The sequence below is a fragment of the Halictus rubicundus genome, chromosome 5 (assembly GCF_050948215.1).
Source record: "Halictus rubicundus isolate RS-2024b chromosome 5, iyHalRubi1_principal, whole genome shotgun sequence".
In the NCBI taxonomy this organism is placed as follows: domain Eukaryota; kingdom Metazoa; phylum Arthropoda; class Insecta; order Hymenoptera; family Halictidae; genus Halictus; species Halictus rubicundus.
Window position 1 is genome coordinate 6,926,828 of NC_135153.1, and position 26,945 is coordinate 6,953,772.

A 26,945-nucleotide genomic window follows, 5' to 3' on the forward strand; every position below is an offset into this window, starting at 1 on the left:
GGTGTACATTGAAGTACTTACTACACTACTTTACTTAGAAAAATTATATTTTTCTTTGAACGTCGAAGTGTTCCATAAAAATGCATTTAGGTAACATATGTTCTCGAAGCCAAATTCTTCGTAGTATAATATTAAAACAGATTTTTCTTGCGTCAGTGAAAACAACAGAGTTACTTACGTACTAATGTTAGATAATGCTGTATAATAAAGTATACATGTTGAATCTCGTGACTTCAAATGACTTGTAAGTTATTTGTCGTGCGAAACAATTTTTCAAACGAATGTTGCATGGTTTCTAACATCATGTTGCTAAGATATTTGTTAAACAAATTTTATTTCGGACAATGTTCGCTTGAATGTAACATTTCTTTGCATAACAAATAACTTAGGAGTTATTTGAAGTGGTCACGAGACTCGCCGTGCGTATATGTAATACAAGCTCTAGTCATACTTAATGATTACAACGTTACGCTAGATACATCACGTACATTGTGTAACTATAATGTCGCTTATTGTATCATTATTCGAATCAAGAACGAAAAATAGTTAGCATCGATGTTTCTCAGTCGCGTTACATAAAATATGCTCTGCGAGAGGTTGCATCGATGAAAACCAAAATAAGACTTTGCTTGCGACATCTCTATTTCGCGTGACCACAAGTGTGTACTTAGAAAACGTGACTGCGGTATGAATTCAAAACACGTAACACGTATGAGTTAACAGACATTAAAACATACACCTGTGCATTTTCATAACAGTATTGTTCACTTAACAAATTACAATGTCTTGGACGATTGTCGAATCATAACATTCCAATACAACGTTTTCTTCCAAAAATAGATTTTATTATTTACATGTTCGTCTCCTAATTACAAGCACTGGAAATATTGAAAAGCACAGAGAAACGCTCTGCGAAACGCTTGTTCGCTTGTATATATATATAGATATGTATATCAATGTGCGTACAATTTATAAAGCGTTACAAAAATAATTGTTATATTTGGTCTTTCGGTCTGATGAATATTTCAAATTCCGTTTGCATTATTTATCCTAATGTCTTCTATATATGTACACTAACGTTCGTACAAATACAATTTACAAATTTCGATAATATAATACATGCGTTTGTTGCCATTATATTTGTACTTTAAGTATGTCCACGTATAAAAATAATCTTCAACAACTCTTCTAACAACGCAGTAACAATCTGATCGAATGCTATTCGATTAACCATCCTCGTTTGACGAACAGCTGCACGATGTGCAACAACTTCTGCCTGTACGCGCCATCGACTTTTCGGTTCAAGAACTGGTCGACGTCCAGGTTGTTCAACTCCGGGGTGTTGTCCTTGGGCGCTTGAATCACTTGCACCATCATCAGGCACTGGTTGAACTTGATTGGTCCACAGTGTTTCACTATGTCGTCGAATTTCTTCTTCCGGAACTTCTCTGTGTCGACCTCCAGCATCTTCAAGGACTTTATGAAGCTGCAATAGTAGTAATCAATCATATCGTCCAATTTGTGCTCCAGAATGTCCTTGCTCGCGCTCGACACCAGGAAGAAAAGCAGATCGTGGATACCATAGTCGTAGACGCACAATTGGAAGTCTACAATCTTCACGCCAACAAGCTCCCCGCGAGCATCGTGCCTGAACATCATATTGTTCACCCAGAAGTCATTGTGGACCAGCGTCCCCCACGGTTCTTCAGGCTTCGGAGCGATCTTGTTCACCTCCAAACCGTATTCGATGGTTCTCTCGACGCGATCCAAATAGGGCTTCACTTCCTCAATGTCTTTCACGTCCGCCTGCGCCTTCCTGATCATGTCAAGGACGCATTTCTCGGTCGTCTCGTTGAGAACGTCCATCAACACGTCCTCCTTTATCTTCTCGAATATCTGGGGCTTCTTCAGCTTCAACGCCACGGTCAGGGCATGCAATTTGGCCAGCTCTTCCAGCGCAAACTTGGTGTGCTTCTCGTCAAGTCCGTATATCCTGTCTTCGGTCCCGTAGCCGTTGTACTTCAGGTTCTCCAGAATGATGATAGCTTGTTCGTCGAACTTGTCCGGGTTGCGCAGACCCAATCTTCCTCCAAAATACTTGGGAGCTAGGATGCTCAGATCTTTGTCTTCTACTCCACATTCTAATTGAAGCTTCTCGAACTCTCTCGTCAGGGTACTGTAGAACTCCAGCTCCTTTTTAAAGGATACAGGACTGTTGAACAGCTCTAGTAGGTACTCCGATGTGGGTGGTAGCTTGGCGACAAGGTTCATCGTTTCTGTCTTGTTGGACCGGGTCACTGTCACGTTGATCGCCAGCATGATGCTTCCGAAGTTCTCTCCTGGGGCTGTTAGGGGCTTCCATTCTACATTCTTGATTTCAAAGTTTGGGCCGAGGCTGTGGACCAGCAGGGCCTCCAGGTTCTGGATTGGCGATGATTCAATGGATGGAGTCATGGTTTACCTGAAATTAATATTTGTGATGAAAATGTTGATGCTTTCAGGCTTGGGCTGTTATACTATCGAGTTTTATTTGCAATTTTTGCATCTCATGGATCAATTTAATATTTGGAAATTGTACAAACTGGGCTAGGTAACAAATGCTACAAGTGGCTCTTTCTGAAACCAAAGTGAGAATATCAACTTTATTGATTTTTAGTTAAATAATATCTTTCTTTAATACTTGTGTCAAAACCGGGTACCCACTTTCAATTTCTTTATTTTTGTTGGTAAATAGCAAAATTATTGCAGATCTTTATGTTCTTGGATGATCATAGATTAATTTACTTGGTATTGTGAATCATTTTAGTTTAAAATAATGACTTTGGATTTCCATAAGAATTATTTTGATAATTCACATCGATAGCGTAATCGAAGTATAAACAGTGATTATTTTTATTTCACGTTTTCCTTCATTACAGGAGCAATAGCCACATCACTTTATGTTTTATATAACTTCATCAAGGAAAATCATCTTGCCATTACTAAGCAAATTGTACACTGATTCGAATTATAGTAGAATATGTGCTTGTCTCTAAAAGTGTTTAGAATTCAATTGAATTTTTTTCCATAACTCTATCCGTGTAACACAAAAAAATATTTCGCATGCATTCTGTTCGATTAGAGCCAATAAAAAAGATTAGCACGTTATTGAAGCAAATTATGCTGTTTTCTTATTTTCTTGGCAGACAATTTAGAACAAAAATTCATACCAAATGATTCTGTGTCTAATACGATTAAAAATGATACAATGCTACTGCAAAAGTAAATTCAATTTATGGGAAAGATGTTCATATTTTGATTAACTGTAATTAACACCATATAGTTAACATTATATTCTAGCCAACAACAGCACTGAACAATTCAACAGTACAAATTGAACATGCTGAGCACACTGACTCCTGCACCACACAGTGGTAAAAATAAAAATTGTAATAAAAATTGAAATCTGAACAATTAAAGAGTACAAATTGAGCATTCTGTATACACAGTTAGGCTCTAGTTTTTTGAACGGAGAGTGCGTGTTTAAGCGGTTTTCCGTGTTACGAATGTCTGTATTTATAAATAACGCGACACAACATTAGTCATTCGCTTTGTTGATTGTTACCGGCATGTCGCGTCCAGCCATTGCATAATATCGATTGTCACCGAGTATCATCGTCCATCGTGATGCCCTCTGAAATCTTATCTACCCTCCCGATATTGAGATTTATCAGTTAGCGTTTCTAACAACAGCGTTTGCGGTCCGATGTTCACGAATAAAGTTTCAAGAACTGTTCGTTTCGCTACTTACTTCCTCGAGAGTCTCGAATCGTTGAATGGCAAGAGCAAATATCCAAGCTTTCAATCCGAATCCTCTTTGTGCACGTTTTACGCGGAAACACTAAATCCCCGGCGCGCTATACTCGACGAGCGAGTTTAGAATGCGTTATTGTAAGCGAAGCCAGGCGACAGACCGGCGATAACATTTATCGGCAATATTTATTTCCTCTTTTGCGTTGGTCGCTCATCTACTGATTAGGGTTATATCGACGTATTGTATTCAACTTTGCGATCTTATCGGTCGTCGAACGCCCGACGATTTTGCGATTACGGACCACTGACAAGATACTTTGATGGGTCGACCTCTCAACCCTCCTGCGAGTTCTATGCCGAGGTCATTTCTGACCCACGCCGATATTTCACTACAGTTTTCCCTCGATATAAGGCGATGGCTCGGGACCGGCTTTCGTCGTATTTCGGATGAAGTGGAGTATTTTCTTATTTCGAAATAAAAACCGTCGTCTTATGTCGGAATAAAATTGCACTCGAGGCTATCCTCGCTGATACCCAGTGTCGTCAGATTAAGATTTTTCCCCTACTCTTCCTTACCCTCCCTACGACGCCATTCCTCCATTTTCTATCGAGGAAACTGTTGAGGAAAGAATGATAATATAATTCAGCGTCAGCTTTTTTTTTGCAGTAGACTATTTTCGTTTTGCATAAAAATTCGCCGTCCAGTCGCAATAAATCCGCCGTGTCGAGTCAGAATTTTCGAAGAGTATTGCGAGACCAAGCGAATGATCGCAAACAATGAATAGTTGTCTGACGATCTTTGAATGTCGGCTGTCTTTTCAGCTTCCGAGAAATCCGATCGGTCAATTAAATACCGATGAATTATACGATCGATAGTGCGGAGCGTTCATGGGCGTTAATGCAAACCAGTATTAATAGTTCAACTTTTGCGATCGAGATAGATAAAGGTAGGGGCGTCGCAGCCGTGATCCGCGCTCGTCTATCGGTAATTTTGAAAAAACTTGCATCATCGGATTACCATGAGAACACACACACACACATAAAAGCCGCACGCGCGCAAGCCGCGTCCAATAGAGACGTTTATGCTTCTAACCGCGTTAAAGTCGATTGTGCAACGACGAAAACAAGCAGATGCGTCGGGAGACGTCGCCGCTTAAGGATGCTTAAATAATTTGCGGTTAATTAGAAATCGCCTAGTCACTCAAAAATATTAGCGAGCACGTGCCGAGTCCTCCGGCCGCTTCATTGAGTTTGCCAGTAGAGCTGACCTTGAGCGATGTTTTTTTCTGCTCAGAGGCGACTCGATCGTCTTTAATTTTGCGTTCAATTAGATAAATGTCGCCTCTATGTGGAACAATGGAATTGATATTTGAATTGTTTCCATTGTGACAGACACGGTCTTCCAGGAAACTGCGTGTGAATGATCATGGTGAATACAAATTGATTCGCGGAAGCCTCTGGTTTTTGCATTTGCGTATATTTGCATACACACGCCTAGGATACTTAAAATTACATACTCTAAAAGAACTGGACAAATTAATTAGAAATAAACGAGAAGTACTTTTGAATCATTAAGCAAGAAGCACATGAGAGTACAATGTATTTATGTTATGAATAATAAACAAGAGGATGAAGTATTTATTAATGAATAAGAAACAAATGAGAAAATGGAGCATTTACGAGTAGATAAATAAATAAATAAAAATTTGAAGTATATATGTGAATAGATAGATATACAGGGTGTCCCAAAAATGTATTTCCTTGAAAAGGGTGATTCGTAAGGTCATTTGAAATTACTTTTTCCTTTGTGAAAATGTTCCCGCGGCTTCGTTAAAGAGTTATTAGCGAAAAACACGGACCAATCGGAGCGCGGCTACAGCGGACGGATTCCGGCTCAGCCAATCAAACGCCACGCTCAGCGGGACCTGGAACCAGAACGCGCCAGCTATAGCTGCGCTCCGATTGGTCCGCGTTTTGCGTCAATAACTCCTGGACAAAGCCGCGGAGAAGATTTTCGCAAAGGAAACAGTTATTTCAAACGACCTTATTAATCACTCTTTTCAAGGAAATACTCCATTTTTGGAACACCCTGTACAGATGAATAAGAACATGAAGTATTGATACACAGATAAATGAATAGATAAGAATATGAAGTATTTATGAATAGATCAATAAATAAATAAGACTATGAAGCATTTATGAGCAAGTAAATAACAAACAATAGAGAATCTAAAATATTTGTGAGTATATAAATGAAAGAAGTAAGAATTATTATGGTGGAACTAAATTAAGAGAAATTCTAATAATAATTAAAAATTTTATTTTGAATTTATATATTTACGGGGGTGAACAATAAAAATTGAATAAAACGAAAATGGATAAAAAATTATTAAGATCTCAAATTGTTCAATGGCTTGTTAAATGAACTTTATAAATTGAAAAATGATACTGAGATTGAAACCTTTTTTGGAACAAATGTATGTTAATGATATTTCCCGATATAATGTAATTGATTAGTCTAATTGAGCCTAAGTAGCTGTCTATTCAGTTGTCTGTCACAAGCCGCGATGTTTCACGCGATAACGCTTCATCATCGATTTTACGGCCGGGAAATAAATTTCACGCAGTAATCGAACGTTAATTAATTAATGCCGAGGAAAAAGCACCAGAACAGTTGGCCTCCAATTTTTAGATCAGAATTGCATGCGATTAGTTTGCACATATGTTTAGAGAATGTTATTACTGAGATTGTACGATGAAAATGATTTTATTGTATCGCATAGGTGCTCGTTAGGCGCGTCACGTAGCATGCAATTACCTTAAATATTTCTCCATTGCACGCGGAAACCTGTATTTTCGATAAGCGGTTCGATATCACGGCTATACTAATTGAAACGTTGGCATTTCCATTCAAATTGAAATGTGTTCGCGCTTTCATGCCTCGGCAATTATTCAGATAAACGTTCTAAACGCAGAAAGCTTATGCTAGAGCTCCGATTTTATGAATCTGACTGCTATCGACTAATTAGGAAATTTATATTTTGAAATCATATTCACTATAGAATTTAGGAGACCGCAGAAGCAGTTTTTGAGTGTAATTTTGAATGAAGTGGAAATTTTTATCATTTTTATTTCTCTTAATTTTATTTTTATATTCTCTGTACAGGCGAGTTTCCATATTTTGATAATAATAATTGAAACAATTTGGAATCTGTCTAAAGCGAAAATCAAAGGATTAAATAAATTTAAATTTTCAATAAATCCGCCCGGATTGAATAAATAAAATCGATCAAAAGAATCCGAAAAATGTTGATTCAGAACCGTGGATAAATATAGAAATAATTGACAGAAATGTCACCAACGCTCGCGTGCTTCTCACTCACGTGCGAAATCTGCCCAAGCATGCGGCGATTTGCACAACAATGAAATACAGGTAGCTTCCTGGAAGAGATAAAAGCGTTGCAATATTTCCGGTCGAAAATTGCACGTGGAGATCAACGATTTTCGCCCGTCGTCTGTCCGATGCGAAACAACGCTGACAGATTATTTATAATGGCGGGGAGCAGCGTGCGACATTATCGCGAAATGACTTCCGCGATGGTCCTTAAACAGCGTTTCCACACGCGAGTGGGACGAAATCGCAAAAGGCCTGAATAAATTACTAGGCACGAGACGGTTCTAACTGTAGCTATAGTTACCTATAGTACGGTTCTAACTGTTTCGTATTTGTTGTTATTAAAAAAGCTCCATACATTGCGGTTGCAAAAACGCATCTGTAGATTCAGAAAACTATAAAAAAATGTCTGGGAAAACTAAAGCACCAAGCAGAATTTTATACAATCTGCAAACGAATTATCTAATTAAGATTGGCAATATATACAGGGTGTCTCAAAAATGTACTTCCATGAAAGGGCTGATTCATGAGGTGATTTCAAGCAACTTTTTCCTTTGCGAAAATCTTCTCCGTGGCTTCGTTAAGGAGTTATCAATGAAAAACACGGACCAATCAGAGCGCGGCTACCGCGGACGGACTGCGGTTCGGCGACAGGTCCCGCTGAGCGTTGCGTTGGCATTGGCTGAGCCGGAACTCGTCCGCTGTAGCCGCGCTCCGATTGGTCCGTGTTTTTCCTTGATACCTCCTTAACGAAGCCGCGGAGACGATTTTCATAAAGGAAAAAGTTACTTAAAATCACCCGAGGAATCTTCTAAGCGTTGTTAAGTAAGGACAACGAGTGCACTAATATTCATGAGAAATTAGATTTTTTACATGATATAATAATAATTTCTTACACCGCTATGATTCTCAGCCCGCCATTTGTCGAGATGATCGCATAACGATCATTTGTTGCATAACGCGAGCACGATGCGTGCGCGATTACGTGCACTATAAACCAGTGTTATCAGAAAGGCTAAACGATTGCTACGGATGGCGTCGGTTTTGAACGACTACCGTCTCGAGAAGATACAGTGGTACTCGAACAGTAAATCTCCGATTTTCGAAAAACCCTCCATATTTTATTTAAAAAAAATTTTTTTCGTTTTTTTTTCTCTTTTCAAATCAGTGGAATATTCATCCGCGAAACGGATTTTGTGAACATTTGAGAATTTTCGGATATCGTTTTGTCCATACAAGATACAGTGTTTACTCGATATATGTCCCCAACGCGGGTCTACCCAGGGATATATGTCGGCTAGAAGATACTATTCTTTGATACACTGCCGAACGTAGAAAATGACAGTGAAGCTATTTGGACCCTCATTTGTACCTCGCGGTAGTGGGGATAATTCTGGGACTTTTATCGACCAGATATTTGGGACATATATCGAGTACAGACTGTATCTCTGTGGCCTCCGCCACTATCTGTCCGAAAAGAGTGAATCCGTTTCCACAGATACTCTGTATATAATTTTCGATAGCAAATTCTACTTGAGTTAGAGATATTAAATTAGATTTCATTTTTTATGATAAATTTCTTGTCTACACGTTCATATTTCTATCTTATCTTGCCACCACGAAGGTGTGCCATATTACCGTACGACTAAATTACGATAACATAAACGAGCACTTGCAAGTCAGCGAATTTGTAGAATTCACAACCTTGGTATTGTTTAAAAATAGAAAAAAATGTTCCCACGCGAAACGCCGTGTCGCGTTCATTGTTTTCAGGGAGCCATATTTTCAGATTCGATCTTAGTTGCGATGACAAACGCGGTGACGATTTACGATTCTTTAGCTGGATCACCGAGAGTTCAGGAAAATGACAACAAACGAAAACAATACAGTTAATACGATAATTCTCGAGACAAAGAAAAATCGTCGTTATGTTTCAAGTGCTGATCACTCGGAGATAATTGTGTCATTTTTCTGAGATGGTTTGTAGATACAACCAGCTGATTACGTTCAGGTATAATTGATTTCTACTGGTTCAGTTTTCGACCTTGGTGGGCGTCGTTGCGTTATGGTGGAACAATGTTATTGTTCTATCGGAAAAAACATCGGGAACAGGAGTGACAAGCAATCGTTCCGCTTATCGAAATCAGATACCCCGCTTCCTATTGTTTTAATTGCATTTCCCTCATACATATTTATTCACCGACTGGCATTTCAGTTCTGCTTTAACAATTAATTTATCGCTCGGGAGGGAACGTGTCACAATTACTGTCCTCCGCATATTCCATCAAAGACTTCTCACGCTGGAATCATGCATCCTTTCACCCTCTGCGATGCGAAATCATTATCATCAATTGAAAACCGAATTTCACCCTTGTACAATGTTCGGTAGACCAGATTTTTCTTGTAGGAGTATATAAAATTAATTTAACATTGGCAGCTTGTATATATTGAAAACCGGCGTAAGAATTATATTTTTTCCCAGAATTGAGTGTCAATCCAATTTAATTTTCAAAGTATAAATGTCCCAAATTTTTTAAACACTGTTAAAGTGAGTTGTATAGTATGATTTAGGCCAACCATGGGCACGGTAGTGGCTCCTCAAACCCCTGCTTCTCCCACCAACCTCTCTTTCATGCAACGCGCACCTTCGTCGCGTTTTCTGGTGTCGCCAGATCAGGGGAGGGAGCACGAATCGAGGGGAAATAGTTACCCCCTCTCTGCCAGCACCGGAATATGCACGACACAGGCGGAACGCGTCACGTGACCCGGTCGCGGCGGTAGCGTGGGGAGTACCGCGGTAGAGGGGGAAATTAGAGTGGGGGAACGAGTCTTGATCTGGCAACACTGGTCAAAGGTGGAAGGGGAGAGTGGGTGCTGTGGTGGGGCGGTCCTCACTCAATTGAGACAAAAATGCCCATCCCTGGTTTAGGCTAACTTTAGTATTTTTTTACACAATAACTATAAAACTTTCTACTGTAACACTTTTGGGTACTCTTTTTAACAATATCCACAAATTTTTAGGTCAAGAAAAAATTAAAATTTAGCTTGTTATACCGACACCAAAAAGAGAAGAATGGATTTTTAAAATCACTGTGACTACTCTTAATTTCAGTAGTTATTAAATTCAAAAATTGAGAAACGAGGTTTTAGAACATTTCGACATCTTTCTTCTTTGAAAAAATTAATTCAAACATTTTTAGATTAAAGGACCAGTTAAAGTTCAGTATGACATCATCAATTTTTAAAAATCTGATTCCATGCTCATACGGTGAAACCATAAATGCGTATTTTTCAAAACAACATTTTCCAACTTTCGGCAACAATATCTCAGAATCCGGTGGTCCAATTTGTCTGGCATTTCGGAGAACGGTTGCAGTTCGGCGATCGTTTTTCTAGATTATTTCCGCTCTACTTGCAGATATTTTTTGTTTACGCCAAAAGCTACATTGACGCAGATTGAAAAATCTTTTTTGTTTCTCTTCGAGAGAACTGCGATGATCGTCGTGTGGGCCAATTTTTTCCTGTCAGAACGGCTTCAACATCGGACAGAGTTATTATTTTCGCGTAGAAACGTTTTCGCGTGTACTCGAACTATCGACAAACAAATGCTACGAAATTTTAAACCGAAGCGTTCTTTAGCTTTAGAAACGTTGATAATAATTTCTTCGCTTTGACAGCCATTATCGGTGCTCATTTGCATGGATAAATATTCAATTTATTCAGCTTATTCAAACAACCGAATACACGAGCGTAACAGAACATTCATGCTACAGTTCCTGCCTAATTACTTGCTTACTCAACTTCTTTGGGTCAGTGCATGGGTGCAATTGTGAAAGTTGGTTACGTCATGGTTTTTTAATTAATACTTGATACTCCTGTTCTTACACTTCTGTGGAAGCGACGAACTGTTAGACGATTGCAAAAGATCGTGTGCGATTTGCAAATAAAACAGTTGCATTTTACAAGCTGGTGGTTCACTTTTTTTTCGTAAAAACTGTTATTTTCAAAGAGGGTTTCGAAGTCTCCGAAAATCGGACACGAACTTTTGAAATCATCCAATATGTTTTCAATTCACGATTTAGGGCACTTTTATAACTATTCACCAACAATTTACTATGCAAATTATGCACATCGTTCTACTTGTACAATTTTGCTTTAGAATTAACTTTCTCTTTAAATTGAACACAATTTCATTATTTCTAGTTGCCACCAAACTGCATTATTAAACTTGCATTATTTCGTTAAATAAATATTAAAATCTTTTGCGAATAAATCGGTGGAAAAATAACTTCCATTTGTGAAACGCACGACCATCAAAGTGTTAGATTGTGGACGTCGATACGCAAAAAGTTCTTGTAAATTTGTGCAATGAATAAATGCATGATTTTGAAATCTGGCCAAATAATTCCCATTATGGGTAGTGTCCAAAGTTTCAGCTTGTGAACGTCGATGAGTGACACTTCAATTTAATATTTTGTTTAATGAGCTTTTAAATGAATGAACAAATTTTCAGTTAGGTGAATGAACATTCAAACTGACTCTGTGCAAAAATTGAATTTCAAATCTGGTCGAATAATTCCCATTTATAGGAGAGTAGCGCTCAAAGCGCCATGTCGTAGAAGTCAACGAGCAGAAATTGGTTTTTAAATTGATTTATTGAACTTTCAAATGAACGAATGAATTTTTACACGAATTCATGAACATTTAAATAAACTTCGCGCAGATATTAATTTTCAAATCTAAATTTCGAACAGAATGGCACTTGATGTGCCCTTTTATGGACGTCTAAGTCTCTCTTGCGTTGTTTTCTCTAGTCTACTAAATCGAAATTGTCTAGTCATTTCGAGTGTTCTAACGCGACTATCAGAGGCAGTCGGTTCATTAATCAACATGTCGGATCGATTAGAAAATGTCCACGAACGGTTTAGCACAGAAAAAGTACCTGCTTCTCGCGGCGTCTTCGGGAAATTGAAAAATTCACCTTTGCGCGCTGGACGCTTTCAATGACCCGAATCTCACGGAAACTAAACGGCAAAATGCGACCACGGCAAATGTTGAAAAAACACTGTTAAACATGCCGTCGTTTGGACGCCATTAAGGCCGCGCCGAAGCGGACTCTATTTATAGTTTGTGCAGCGCATCAAGGAATCTAACGTAACGCGATAAGTGTCGCACTCGTGGCGGGAAATTCTGCCGATGCACAGTTCGCTTCTACACTCTTTTGCAACATTAATATTACCTACTATCGTTATAAATTAACTATTTAATGTATACCCTACGACGTTGAGTCGAGGTCGAAATAGTTTAGCATTCGCTTTCCGTGTAGGAAAGAGTTTCTGGCTGATACTGTTATCAATGTTACAGTTTAAGATGCCATTTTCCACTAATTTTCTAAATGGGCTGATTCAATTGTTAATAATAATGTATAATAATTTATTCAGAATAATGCATTCAATGTCAATTTTTACCAAATAGTTTTTATTGTACTAACTCGTGGGTGTTTAATTCGAGGTACCATTTTTCGTGAATGTCCTAAATAGACTGGTCTACCATATGATCTAAATTTGCTCTCGAATGATTCATTCAATGTTAGTTTTTACGAATCTGTCTTTACTGTTTCAACTTGTAGGTATTTAATCGAAGCTGCCATTTTCCACTAATTTTCTAAATAGGCTGATCTTTTAAGTAAAATTGTAGAATGAAATCTTTTTAGTTATTGTCTTAAAGTTCCAAAAGCAAAAAGTTGTAAACCTCACGGTAACATTACCAAGGAAATTTGAGGTCTACCATTGAGGTTTGCCATTTTGAAGGACGCTACATTCAATGCATTTTGAAAATGAACCATTAGCACGTCACGTCTACATTAGAGGGCCATCTTAATCTACATGCGTTTGTATGCACAACAACTATGTGCTAACCATTTCAGTAATTAAGAACTATTTATGAATCATTACTTTAAACACATTGCTTTTAGCACGTAAATTGATTGTACAGTTTTACATGACGTGCGTACAGTAATTTTGCAAGTTTTATATTTGTCTACTATCTATTAAACAAAAATTACCACTGGACTACTAAATTCATACTGAACAATGACAAATAAGATATAGTAACAGATAAGCGTTAATAAAAATCATTTTCTTTTTCCCCTGGGAATTGATAAATTAAATACAGTAACAGATAAAGGTTAATAAAATTGAACAAATAATTTTCTGTTTATCCAGCGAGTTGCAGCAGCAAATAGTTTTTTTTTTTGCATTCACTATCAACCGTGCACGTTCGATATACTATCTCTATTTTCTTTCCTTTTTCATTCATCTTTTTGTATTTCATTTCCTTCGTTATTTTCCTTACAGTTCTATCCTACTTGTTTTATACCGTTTCCCTCCATTCCCATTCTATTTCCTTTCTCTCAATTTCGTTTCCATTTTCGATCTCCCCTTTCTGTTTTTCATTTTTTTTTTAAATCTTTATTTCACTACAGCAAATACGTTGTTGTTCCTCGATTCCGAATTGCAAACTAGCGAACAGCCAACATGGAATTGCATAAACGCCAGGGTGCTTTGATCGCTAGAGCGTGTGAATGAATTTCGTGTGAAGGAAAAGGCAGATTTGATATGCACCAATTTATCGTGTAATAAGCGAACTGTTTCTGACGAAACACACCGGAAGAAAATAGTAGTAGAATGCCACCGGTGCTTTGTATACGGGGTGAGTCAATTAACTGTGCCGTCAGAAATTCATGAGCTATTTGTTCGAAAATGTTTGATATTGACCCAGGCAAGTTTAGAAATTTTCGTAGAGAAATTACTATTTCGTATCGAGGTTTCGCATACATATTTTCCATTATTTGGACTATACGTTGGAATTTTTTCCAGAGAAACTGTCGAACCTTTTGCATTGGGATTTTGCACACATATGTACTGGTATCCGAACCCCACTTGTGATTTTTTCAAATTAAAAATAATCAAAATTACACGAGTTACATATATTTTTATAGAGTATGTTTCGAAAATCTACTGATACGAAATCAAAAAATTGTTTATCAATCAGCATGAGTGCAGCTATGGTCCGAATCAGAGGAGATTCAAAATTGACAGATTTAAAAAACTTTTGCAATTATGCAAAAATTATAAATTATTTTATAATTAAAAAAAAATCGGTTTTTTAGAATGGAAAACCAGACGACCCCCTCAAAGTGACTCACCCTGTATAGCCGACCGGAGCAAGAACCGATTAGGCTGACTTTCTTTCCCCGGTCGCGATTCGCCAATTATGAAGCCATTAAATCAAGAGAAAGTATTGGAAACTAGAAGCACGACCGGGGCTTTTTGTTGGTCTGATTGATAGTCTTCTGTTCCCGGGATCCGTTCGCGACAGTTATAGTGTTGCAGAAAATGGCAGTTTTATCGCGACGGATGATTCCAGGTCAAGTGTCTCTCTTCAGATTGAACGAAATAAGTCCCCGTTATCTTCACTGTTTTCCGAGTGACGGAGCGGTTTAATTAATCACGGGTCCTTATTATTGTCCACGATTGGGGTCGTTTATTGCTTTCATTATCGCGGCCGTTGTTTTCCCGATTGCAGCCGCGGCTCTCTTGAACGAGGTAAAACGCGCGGTTCTTGCGCTTCGGAGGAATTCTAATTAGAGGATTATTGCTATTCGGTGCTGTCCATCTTGTTCGATGATAGTCTTTGCGGTCACGGTTCGAGCGAAGATGAATTTCCGGTGCCTGAAAGGCATCCTGATTGAAAAATGTCTGAGAGAGTTGCTATTGTGCTCATTTTTGGTCGAAAGAGTTTTAATGCAGCCTACTTCGTTGGACTATGCTCTTGTGGAGTTAATGTACTGTTTTTTAATTATTTGGGTCAACTGACATTGACTGGCAATGTGTCGTAAAATATGCAAAGACGATGTACAGGGTGATTCACGAAATTGTAACAAGCTATGTCTTTGGTTTGGTTGAAGTTAGGCCAAATATGTTACAGGTCATATGAAGGTCATTGGGATTTTTTTAAACGGATACTAATGTTTTTTTCTATTCTGTATAAAAAAAGAGCTAGCATACGGCCGAAAAATAGATAATTATTACAACTAGAGCTACACTAATTTCCCTTTGTTAATCATTTTCAATGAATTGAAAATATTTTAAAATTCTTTAGGTGTTTTCATTATTTCGTATTTGATGATATAAACGCATCAATTTTGCAGTCTAATTATTATTTTCGGTGCTTTTCATTGGAAAGTTAATCAAACTGGGTTCGTTCAGCTTATGTTTGTTTCCATTGTAATTCCTTTTGCTAGACCTACGCCATTCTTTACGGTTTGCGTAAGATATTCGCTATCAGAGATTAAATATTTGTTCTTGCGAAAACTAGGCTTCAAGACAGCGAAATGGTTTTATTGTGTGCATTATATAAGACTTCAAACAATGAAACTTACAATAATTTGTTTGCACGTTGAGTCATCACACAAACGCAATTCCCGAATTGTTTATTTAATGATTCGCATGCCATTTTAATGGTAACAGTAAGGAAATGCACAATAACTAGACCGTGGATAATTATACAAAATAAATGTTTCCTAAATCAATTTTAAAAAATAGACGGGAATTCAAAATAATAATTATTTATTTATTTACTTATTATTGCTTTAAACCAAGTGGTTTATTTAGAATGAAAAATATATATCTTTTTTAAGCATTTTAATAAATTGCATATAATTTGGACAAAATGCATAAAATTCGCATTCTAATAATAACTGTACAAAATATTTTCAACTTCAAATTTTTTCATTGAAACTCGCATTATTTACTGTATTTGCAGATGTATAATAATTAATTGGAAACTGAATGATTCATTCGCAGATTAGAAATGGTACCATCCTTTACTATTAATTATATTTGTACCCGTCATTTACATAATAATTTTAATAATCAAATGATACTTTAATGATCGAATAAACACACAGAATAGGAGCAGCAAATCATATGTAAAAAGCAAATCGCGAGCCAATGTGATGTCAGCTGCACAAAATTCAATTTCTCTTGCGTCCACTAAAAGATATTATTAAATTAATATTCAATTACTCTTATTTTGGAAGCCTATTATAAAGTTGGTATCGCCAATAATTAGAAAAAAGTGAAAGTAAAATTATGCAACCTGCGAATGGCTTTAATTAACTCGTTGGCTGTCATAGTCAAGACAGTGGCGCCACGATAGTGATCGATGACTAACGCTGAAGTAGATGATCGAGATAAAAAAATTTTATTAACGCGATGACCTTTAGCAGTGTTTAATGCTATACAGGATGTTCAAATAATTGTATAACCATTGCACAGGGTGCTCAAATAATTGTTTAATCATTATACAGGGTGTTCTACGATGGATTGAACAATAGTCAACATTTTTATATTTTTTGTTTAAATTTTTATAAATTTTTTATAAATCTTTCATTGTGCAAATTTTCTTTTCATAATTAATTTCATGAAAATTAAAATAAGAGAACAACTTTGTCCATTAACTACAACATTCTTTGCAGCAAAAATAAGATGAAAATGTCAGTAAAGATTTTCTAGGATTTTAGAAATTTGCATGTACCATAAATGCATAAAGGCGCTCTGTCCAGTCATAAATAACTTTGACCGCAGGCATTGAAAAACGACTGAACGTGTATGACCTGGCAATAATGATGAGAATGATTAGCTGGAATATCAATTATCAAGTCTCATCGGGAACGTGAATCAGTCGAATGTTAATTATTAAGTATTCCACACTTTTAAATAAAAAATATAAAAAAAAGTATTCTACACCGACGTAAACTTGAGATACTTAATCATTATAATACTTAAACATAATATTTTCGGTTCTACCTAAGAAAATTTTAAAATACAATAACTATGAACTGGCTACAATGATGAGAATGGCTAGAAATATTAATTATCAAGTTTAACTGAGAATGTGAATTGAACAAATGTTAATTATTAAACATTCTACACAAACTTTAAATACCCAGAGGGATATTATCCTGTCGTAACATAACGTCGTATATTGTTTGATTTATGAACAAAGTGCAGAATTATGTCCACTCAATTATGTAATTTCTGCAATATAATGTCTCCAATTCGACTAAAATTGGCTTTTTGTTAATCACAGTTACGAGCAATTACGAACATCTACAATCAGTCACAACTGCGTTCTTAAATTTACAACATAATCGTATTGGCAAGAAAAACTACAACATAATATTTTTGGTTTGATTTACGCTACAGCAGACTCGCGTACAAAACATTCACACACATTTTTATTCCACAAATCAGCCCCAGAAAAACGTAGATGAAATTTTAAACAGTCATTGTAAAGGGGAAGATTCAATCTTTAAATCTGTAATACATTCCATTAAGAAACAAATTTTTTGGTGCTTTTACAGACGACTCAAAATGTAGCATTATCAACGAAAAACTGGACCTCAGTTTTTCAACTGTAGTATCATGCACAAGTATTCTAGGAAAAAACGGGTAATGGTCAGGGAAAGTAGAAGCTTCGAGCTTTAAAATGAGTTCAAATTTATTATTGTACTGTTATTTATAACGAAATTATCATGGTTCAAATATCGACAATTTCTCGAGAATCAGAAATGTAGGCGTTCGAGTACTTTTTGGGGTTAAACTTCACTTTGGCAACCCAGATATTATTAACTTTTTACTATATGATCCTGTAGATCTTGACGAGAAAATGCCAAAAATCAAAGTTCCAAGGCGAGGAATTCACTGGTTCAAAAATTATGCGTGTTTAAAGTCGAGCGATTTTACGCGTTTTTAACTTAAAAAGTTAAAAATTTCTAAGTTGCCAAGGTGAAATTACGCCCCTTCTGGATCCACTGTGTTTAAGCAATTTGTTATACATATACTGTACATTTACTGCCACATAAAACGCGTATAGATCGATTTTTTAAACAGTCTTTTGATCGCGTCGCGTGGGAGTCTAATCCAATTCGAAAGAACAGTGCATGTTTCTTCGGGGACATTCTTCTGTGGGAATTCTGTGAACGGTAACACGTGCGCCAACAGGAAAAGTATCTCGTTATTGCCGCAGGCGGTTCTACGGTAAACAGCAAACAGCTCGCGCGTTGTAAATTAACATTAATCATCATTTGCATGTGGAAAAGCGCCGCGGGAGAAGACGAAGGTTCCGCGAGAGTAGTCGCATTGTCACCAACGAAAATGCGGAAACCTTTCCGGCAACATGCGTACACAGAGAACTGTGTACATAATACGGCCCGCCGGTAGTTTTCCAATCGATCAGATGCCAATCTCGTTCATTTTGCAATTAGCTGACCGCGAACGTGCATGCTATTACGCGACCGAGCATGGATTCTGCTGCGTCAATGAACGCGCGCTTACGACGTCGACTATCCATATCGTCATACTACACTAGTACATTATAAATTCAGAAACGTATCACCGTCACGAACACAGTCAATCACAATGATGTTCGGACACTTTTAAAATGGCCGTAACTCTTTTTAACTGTGGACCCGGATTTTTTTTCAGAAGTTTTGACAATTACTACGCGACGCGAGGAACAAATTTTGAAAATATTGCAATTGGTTGGGATTACTTCTAGACTGATATAAATTTATATTTATTTTGTTTATTTTAGTAGGATTTTTATGTAAGAATATTAAAAAATATTGAGAACAAAAAATTAATAGTAAATTTTATGGAAATTTTATGTGCACTGTATACATATATACATGTACGTATGTGTACTCGAAATGGATCACATTTTGATTGTTAGATTACCGGTTCGAGATGAGAATACATCTAATCTTAATTAGAACAGAATGAACGGAAATGTCTCTTCCACCAATTAAAATGTTTCTTCAATTAAGCACAGGATGAAGATTCTGGATAAGGACATATTCTTTCGCCAATTATTTGCAAGCCCCATAGATCATAATTTAATTATTATTGTGTGACACCGAACACAGTTCCTGCTGTCCAGAGCATGATTTACGAGGACTCATTGTTTAAAAAAATAGAGAGTAGAACTCTCTAGCGAATATCTAGACTCCAGAACAAATCTCCTATAATTATAACGTAATCTGGGAATTAGAGTTTGATGAGATCTGCAGTTCTCGTGTTAGTTACTGTGCTCTGGCTCGAGCATGATCACTGTCGAGAATTACATTCGACAATTACTATCAAGGACTATTCTCAACTGGACACGTACTGTAACCCTCGGGAATGAATCTGTCTGTACCGGATGTACCATAATAACTGGACAATGTTTAACCTCTGAGCGGTTTAAAGTGTGCACATATACCTCAGCCTAAAAATTGATTAATATTTTATCGATCCCACTGTATAGATCTTCTGTGCAGTTTCTTTCATGTGAATTTTTGTCATTTTTCATTTACTCGGTTTTAAATATTGCCCAGTTATTATGATACGCCCTGTATAGTAGAGCAACATTCCTCATCCACAGCTGTCAATCTTCAATACCTAATGTGTCAGTTACGAAAGTTTATTCTTAAGCAAGCACAACCATGTTGGAAACTTAGTATAACTTTAGTAACTTCATTGCCAAAGTGGAATTCCTCACATAAATTCCAAGAGCAAAATATAGAGATACGTGCCATAATCTTTGATAGTACTGCAATCTTATGGTTATTATACAATTTTTGACAACTACATAGCTTCTCAAAAAATTTAATTTTTCATAAAGTAATTGATAGAAATTTAAGAAATTTTTGGGAGGAAAAAATTCACAAATAGGAGAGCTTTGATGCCAAGGGAACCAGTTACTGTGCCTATATTAATTATACCTATTTTTAAAGCATGATGAATATTAAAAAAAATGTAATATTTGTTTTTTAATATTCACTCTGCTTTAAGAATAAATGAAATTAATATAGGTACAGTAATTTGGTCCCTTACCCTATATTATGTATATTTTTTCGGAATTGAAAATATTAAAATAATCGATTATTTATTAAAAATAATGAAAATAATGTTTTTAAAATAATGAGTTCGGGCAGATGGTTAAGAAACGAAAGAGCCCGCGTTAAGAGATTCGGAAACAAGAATATTCTACATTTCCCTGATTGGTTCTCGCCTCTGATTGACTTTTCCCATTCGAAAAATTTCTAATTAGGAAATGTCAAAGATCCTACGAGGTCTCGCGAAAACTTCAGAATGTCGATAAAATCGTGATGAAAATATCGGGGTATTCGGACACCCGGAATCGAATTTGCATGAATTCAAATCGGCCCCAATCTACATTTTCGAGTGTAGGGTACGTTGATCAAACTTTCCAACAGTGGTCGAAATTCTGCATTATTTTTCGAATTGAAAAAGAAATCTCTGACAGGGCTTCCGGTTACGAATTTTCGAATGAAAATGTCCGAAAGGAGGCGCCATGTTTTAAATAATTTTAAATTCAGGTGCGAATCTCATTCTTTTAGATATATTTTATTGATATGGACTTTTATTGACTAATATAAACAGGATTTGAATCAAAATATGTTAGTGTAGCTACTAGTTACATTAATTGCTAAGTAAAATGGGAAGAAGAGAATAAAATTCAAATAGCCTTATGAATAGCCTTATAAATAAATTTAGAAGAATCGCTTTTGATAAATTACATTGTTGCATTTATTTTATCTTTCTATAAACAAGCTTTTAACCAATTGTATTCCTCGTGAGGCATTAAAAAAATTAATTTGAGTCAAATATGGGCTTAAAAAACAAATAAAAATGAAATAAAAATTATTCGTTAAAAACACTCTAACAGAACCATTAGACTGTGAACCTGCGCGCACTTATTATAAAATAAAATAAACGCGTAAGAGCGCATTTAAAATGACAATTATCAGTGGCATTATTTTATTTTTATCACAGTTCTGTTTATCAGCAAACCCTATTTCTTCTCAGTCGACATTTTATGAAACAAATTACCGCAGTAGGAACATAAAAATTCACAGTGCGAGGGAATTGCTATTATCTCGTGAATGATAATTATCTACAAGAGCCACCAGTAATTCTATTTAAGCCTCACTCTAAAAACAGTAAATAGTCGAGCAAACGACACAACTCCAGCGGCGATAATAAAAGAAATAAATACACGAGTGACTCGTTCGTTTCCTCGTTTTGTAAGCAGAGTGGGCCGGAACTGTCCGAAATAGTGTTCGTGGTATGCGAACGGTCAGTCTCGCGAATGCTACGAAGACTATAACTGCTTCGAAAGAGGACTCTTCGTGCAACAGGTCCGAAACATCGATTCCTCTTCCCTCGCGAATCGAAAGCGTTTCGAGAACTTACCCCCAAAATTCCGTCGTCCAGTTCGCAAAAATAACGAATTTACAAACAATTTCCAAAAAGAAACCTCAAACTTGATTCTCTTATTTTTAAACGTAACGGCTAATCTAGCAGATAATTGTCCTATCAATTTCGAACAAAGCTCCACCAGGTACTGTACCAACGATTATTTTGTATTTATAACATACTTTTTTTTTTAATAATATAAAGTAAATTTTTCAAGCAAATGTTACAAATTTTTGCATTCGCCTGACTTATGACATGCTCGATCAAAAAGAGAGCCGCACTGGGCGAACGTCATTGCCCGCTGTGCAACGAACAAACGAACAAATGGAAGTAAAAAAAATATGTTCTCGTAGCTGAAAGACGTATCTACGCATTGCAAAAAATTTCGTGTCCGTATTACGGACAGTTATCTGTGAAAAAATTCGTGAAGATCACTTACGTTTACTAGCTGTTACGAGACTCGACCCCCCGCTCTTTAAAGGGTCAAGCGTATTATTTCGGAGTCGAGCGTTTACGGGGGCGGTTGGTGGCCGCGTTAATTGGTCGGATCGTTCGAGGAATACCTGTTGCGGCGGTTGCAAGCGTTTCGGACAATCGCGAACGTGATCGGAAGAGAAGTCGAATGCACTCGACGCGGCCGGCTGGCGCAGCGAAGCCGTGACAACTGAGCGGAGCTTCGTTACCGTTTGACTTTGACCCCTATTCTCCCTCTTTTCGACGCTCATTGATGGTATCTCCATCTTTCAGCTCCGATACGGATTTCAGACCGAGCGATACGCGTCGCGGGCCCCGATTCGAAGGGATGCGTCTTGCACACTCCCACGCCGCCCTGGGGAACTCGACTCTGTCCGCGTAGAGATGGGAACGATACCCTCGCGAGTTAGGCTACCGTGCAACCTGCGCCGCATAGTGGTCTAAAACGCGGAATTTAGTGACATTTTGCCAAAAAATTAACTGTCTCATATTGACTTATGTTGAATGCCTGTTGCTTTCTAAATATTCATCAACCTTGAAAATGAACAGTCCCATGAACCTTGTATTAAACAGTCAAAGTTGGAAGTTTTGAAGACAGCCTTTCTCATGGAAAAAATTGCTTTTCTTCTTTGAGATGCCCTGACGATCCTGTTTAATATTTTCCTTACAATTTTTTTTTTTTAAATGAAAGGTTTTTTTTAAAGGAAAAATTACTATTCACAATGTATTGAACATGTTATGTCAAATGCAATGTAGAAAATTGTCAAAATTCTTAAGACTTCGCGAGGAATATCTTCTGTATCATACGATATCATAGAATTTTACAAAATGGAGTATTTTCAGCATACTTTCTTCTACACAATCATGCAAGAATTATTTCCAATCTCGTCCCATATCACAAGTTATTATTGTTTAAAGTCACCCGCGTCCTTGCGGCTATGTGCATAGGTCCTCGGGTTCTTCGTCGGGATTCTTTGACGACTAAAAACACTTTAGGCACAAAACCAAATTTTATTTAAAGAGTGATTTTTCAAAAATTTAGAAGAATAATATATTTACTAAGCTGAATGTGTTTCTAAAAGTTGTTAAATTTCTGAATATACTTAAAAAATAGTAAAAGAAGCTATTAGATAAACAAAAAGTATGGTACATTATCCAACATTAAAAAAGATTAGTTGTTAATATTCTACAAATATTAAAAAATTTTCCATTTAAAAGAGAGGTTATGTTATAATTCCACAAGTCATTTGCTATTTCTGTGAAAGTATTCGCGAGATTCGAATGTGTCGTCGTAACCATTGAAGATGAGAACGTCAATCTGATCAGGAGCTTTTACGTCACAGTTCAGCTCGTGACGTATTCGATTCGATGTAAAAAAGTTCAAAGGTTGTACACGAAGATAGAAGAGCGCGCGATAACTGAATATTCGGTTAATGGCAATCTAGAATTCTGCTATATTCAATTCCATGGCAGAGAACAGAAATATAAGATTTCACGTAAACCAGTCGGTTTGTTATACCGTGGGCGTGTAGGTCACCTTGCGATATATAAACCAACGCCCACGGAAGTTCCACAATAAACAATCTGAAACAATTGGAAACGAGAAACTCAAAAAATTTCATAATTTCATATATCGAAAAAGCAATTTTTATAACATTCTTTAACATCGAAACCATTCTTGTTCATTAAAAATTATAATTCCAAACAATTTGGAAACAGAGTAATATTGTTTCACAATTCTTTTTGTCGATCGAAAAAATTAAGCTTGAATTTCGAATAGGTATGCGTATTGTTCGACATTAAACAAACACGTTTAAAGAAAATTGATATTTAAATCATACGAAATGCACGACTTTTCTCTCTGTTAAAATTATGCTTGAATTTCGAGCAAGTGTCCGCATCGTTCGACATTAAACGTTCACGTGTAATTAAAATTAAAACGTACGAAAACAATTGAAAAATAATAAAATAATATTTTCTCGTAATTTCCCTTTGAACGCCAGAAAATTAGCTGCAACATCGTACACGTATACGTATCGTTCGATATTACACTTAACAAGAAGAAAAGTTTAAACAAAAATATCTGAAAAAAAATTTCCTTTGTATATCAACAAAATTGCATATTAAATCAACGCTCGAGCCGGGGCATATAATAATGTCAAATTAGTAAGTCCATTAAAACCACACAGATATTTCACCTTCGGTATGACGTTGCAGATGCCACGAATACGTAAATTACGCGGTCTGGATATAATTCCGAGTCTCGCTAAATACCTTGAACCTTTGGGTTAATGAATATCAGTGGTGGGTGTCCGCTTTTCTCGCTCGCAAACGTCCAGTTACCGGAGTTTGTTAAGTACCAAGAGTTTAGCTTCCGGCGCGAAGGGTTTTGGGTCATGTTGTCTCGTTAGGATTACAGTTTGTCGCAGTGTTCTGTCCTGAACGCGTCCAGCTTTGTCCCCAGTGGAGCAGCCATATTGCCGAAGGTGTTGTGTTCCCGCGTGTATCGACGCGTCGACGATTTCCGTAATCGCAAGAGAACAGCGAGGGAAGGATGCATTTACGTTGAAAGAGGCTAACTATGTTTAGGAACCTTGCATTATAGTCAATTGTTAGTGAGAAACAGTAACGAGCAGTCTCGAGGTAGTTTCAAATTGACATCTACCGCGAGTATTCAATTATTCGCCGAAATTGGAATTTCGAATTCAATGGAAATTTGCGCGCGAACATTTTCAACAATTTAATTATTCCTCTAGTTGGATCCTACAGGAAATTTGTTTATTTGCATATTTAACGGTGGGAACTAATTTCTAGTAGACTAAAAATAATTTCTTTTTTAAACTCAAAGTAATTTTTAGTGGAAATAATTTTTTTTTAAACTAAAACCAATTTTTAGTAAAATCATTTTTTTCTAACTAAAAGCAATTTTTAATAAAAATACTTTTTTTCTAAACTTAAAGCAATTCGTAGTAAAATCATTCTTTTTTAACTAAAAGTAATTTTTAGTTAAAATAATTTTTTTTTATTCTTTTAAAACTAAAAGTAATTTTCAGTACAAATAATGTTTTTTAGTTTCTTCTTAAACTAAAAGTAATTTTCAGTACACATAATTTTATTTAAACTGAATGTAATTTTTAGTAAAAATAATTTTTTCTAGCTTTTTTTTAAAACTAAAAGTAATTTTTTTAGTTTCTTTTTAAATTAAAAGTAATTTTCAGCAGAAATAATTTTTTTTGTTTCTTTTGTAACGAAGTAATTTTTTTTAGTATTTTTACAACTAAAAGCAATTTTTAATTTATTTTTAGTTTTCCCTTTTTTTTTTATTTCAAAGACGCCTACGTTCGGAAAATAAACGTTGATCCCTTATAACTTTGATACGGTTTAATCTAAAACGAAGTAGAGTCTCCTCGTGTGCTCCGCTTCTTCGCGAGAGTCGTAATGATGCTTTTATTTGTGCGTATACTATGCTAAAGGTCGCACAAAATGTTAACAGGAGGCACACTCTTGTCGATGGCCTACGCAGTGCAGCGCATAAGTTTTTGTTAAAGTCAGAATGTGTATGACATATCGAGTTGTTTATTTGTCTTCAGAGTACGCGTCTTCAGTTCCTGCGAACTTCCATTTTTATGCTTTAGACTTTAGAATGTTGCTCGATCATGTATTGAATAAATCTGACCAGACAGCATGACCTTTTAATTCAAGCAGTTTTTGCGTAGTGATGCGAGTTCTAGCGTCGTTCTGCGAAAAAGTTGCACATCGACGAAGCGGATTTTTCATTCGCCTAGAACAATTAAAACCCTTTTGTTTTTAATTATTTCTTTATGAAATTTTTGCTAAAATATTTTTGATATTTTTCTGGTTAAAATGAGTCCAAACACGACACAATTTGATTCATATTTCTTTGTTTAATCCACGAGATAGCAGAACCTCGATTGTCCGAACTACTCGATTCGAGTGTTCGGATATTAGAACAGCTACGTAGTCAGATTAAACATTTACTAACTTGTGCAACGAGTCCTATCGTATATGGCCCGCTTTAAACTATTTACGATAATGCTAATTTGCATACCACCGGTTCGGATGGTAGAGGTTCTATTAAATCGTGAATAAAACGAGCAAATATGCTTCGAACTGTATCATGTTTGGACTTATTTTAATCAGAAAAATGTCGCGAATATGCTGACAATAGTCTAGCGAAGAAATATTGGAAAAACAAAATGGTTCTCAAAGACAGAAATAGAACGATTTCTCGATGACGAAGACGCCGGGCCTCTCAAGCGGTTTGCGACGGTGTGGATGTGATCAATCGGCATGTGATCGATCGTTGATCATTATCGCGCCTCGCACGAAGGAAAAACGATAATGGGAGTCGGTTTCCATTCTGTTTCGCAGAACACGGCCGCGTACAACGTGAAGGAGCAGAACGAGAGACTGACTGACATTGAGGATATGGATTCTCCTGGCATGGGAATCAACGCGAGGACAGCACCGCCATTGTGTTATGGCAGGAACATGACATTCCCGCGACCAGCGTCGTCCTGCGCGCACAGACACGAGCTTCCAGCTATAGTCACCGAGGGTGAAAGCTGCAGGCTCCTCGCCGAGGTAAGAAACACCCGGGGAAACGTTCCCGTTAATTGGACACCATAATTCGGGATTGCGAAGAAACCTAACTGATTCGAAATTACGAGAAAACTGCGAGGGGCCATTCGTTTCCATTATCGGCGGCGGAAATCTTTTCGCCTCGCCAGCAGATTGGCTGGCCTTTTTCTGCGAGAACCTTCCGTGAGATATAAATGCTGGATCATTGTTCGCAAAAGGAAATTCTCTGGCTCGTGTTTTACGGCGTTAATTAAAGGTTGTTTCCAATAGAACCACTCCCATTTCGAAGAATATCTTAATACAATACAAATAACGAGTGGACTGCGGATCTGTATGCAAAATAAAAATATTCTATT

General features: G+C 36.7%; 2 protein-coding genes across 7 annotated transcripts in view; one reads left to right on the plus strand and one right to left on the minus strand.

Annotated features, from left to right (window-relative positions):
* LOC143354088 (BTB/POZ domain-containing protein 7) overlaps positions 1–26,945 on the plus strand; it is a 39,916-nt gene that overhangs the window by 7,312 nt on the left and 5,659 nt on the right. For all 3 annotated transcript variants that reach the window (XM_076787834.1, XM_076787832.1, XM_076787833.1), the window contains one exon: positions 26,380–26,592. In XM_076787834.1, coding sequence (XP_076643949.1) covers positions 26,380–26,592 — 213 coding nt within the window. The remainder of the gene's footprint in view (positions 1–26,379; positions 26,593–26,945) is intronic.
* LOC143354089 (uncharacterized) lies at positions 25–22,232 on the minus strand. Of its 4 annotated transcripts, none has more exons than XM_076787836.1 (2): positions 22,077–22,232; positions 25–2,461 (listed from the first exon to the last, which is right to left on the minus strand). In XM_076787836.1, the coding sequence occupies exon 2, from the start codon at positions 2,452–2,454 to the stop codon at positions 1,219–1,221; it is 1,236 nt and encodes a 411-aa protein (XP_076643951.1). In that variant the 5' UTR covers positions 2,455–2,461; positions 22,077–22,232; the 3' UTR covers positions 25–1,218. The 4 variants fall into 4 exon arrangements, with proteins under 4 accessions (XP_076643951.1, XP_076643950.1, XP_076643952.1 ...); XM_076787835.1 differs by having other exon boundaries at positions 21,953–22,191; XM_076787837.1 differs by lacking the exon at positions 22,077–22,232 and adding an exon at positions 12,129–12,290.

What these genes read in the sequence shown, in the direction of transcription:
- LOC143354089 (XM_076787836.1), bottom strand. Translation starts at nt 2,454, where the DNA reads ATGACTCCATCCATTGAATCATCGCCAATCCAGAACCTGGAGGCCCTG.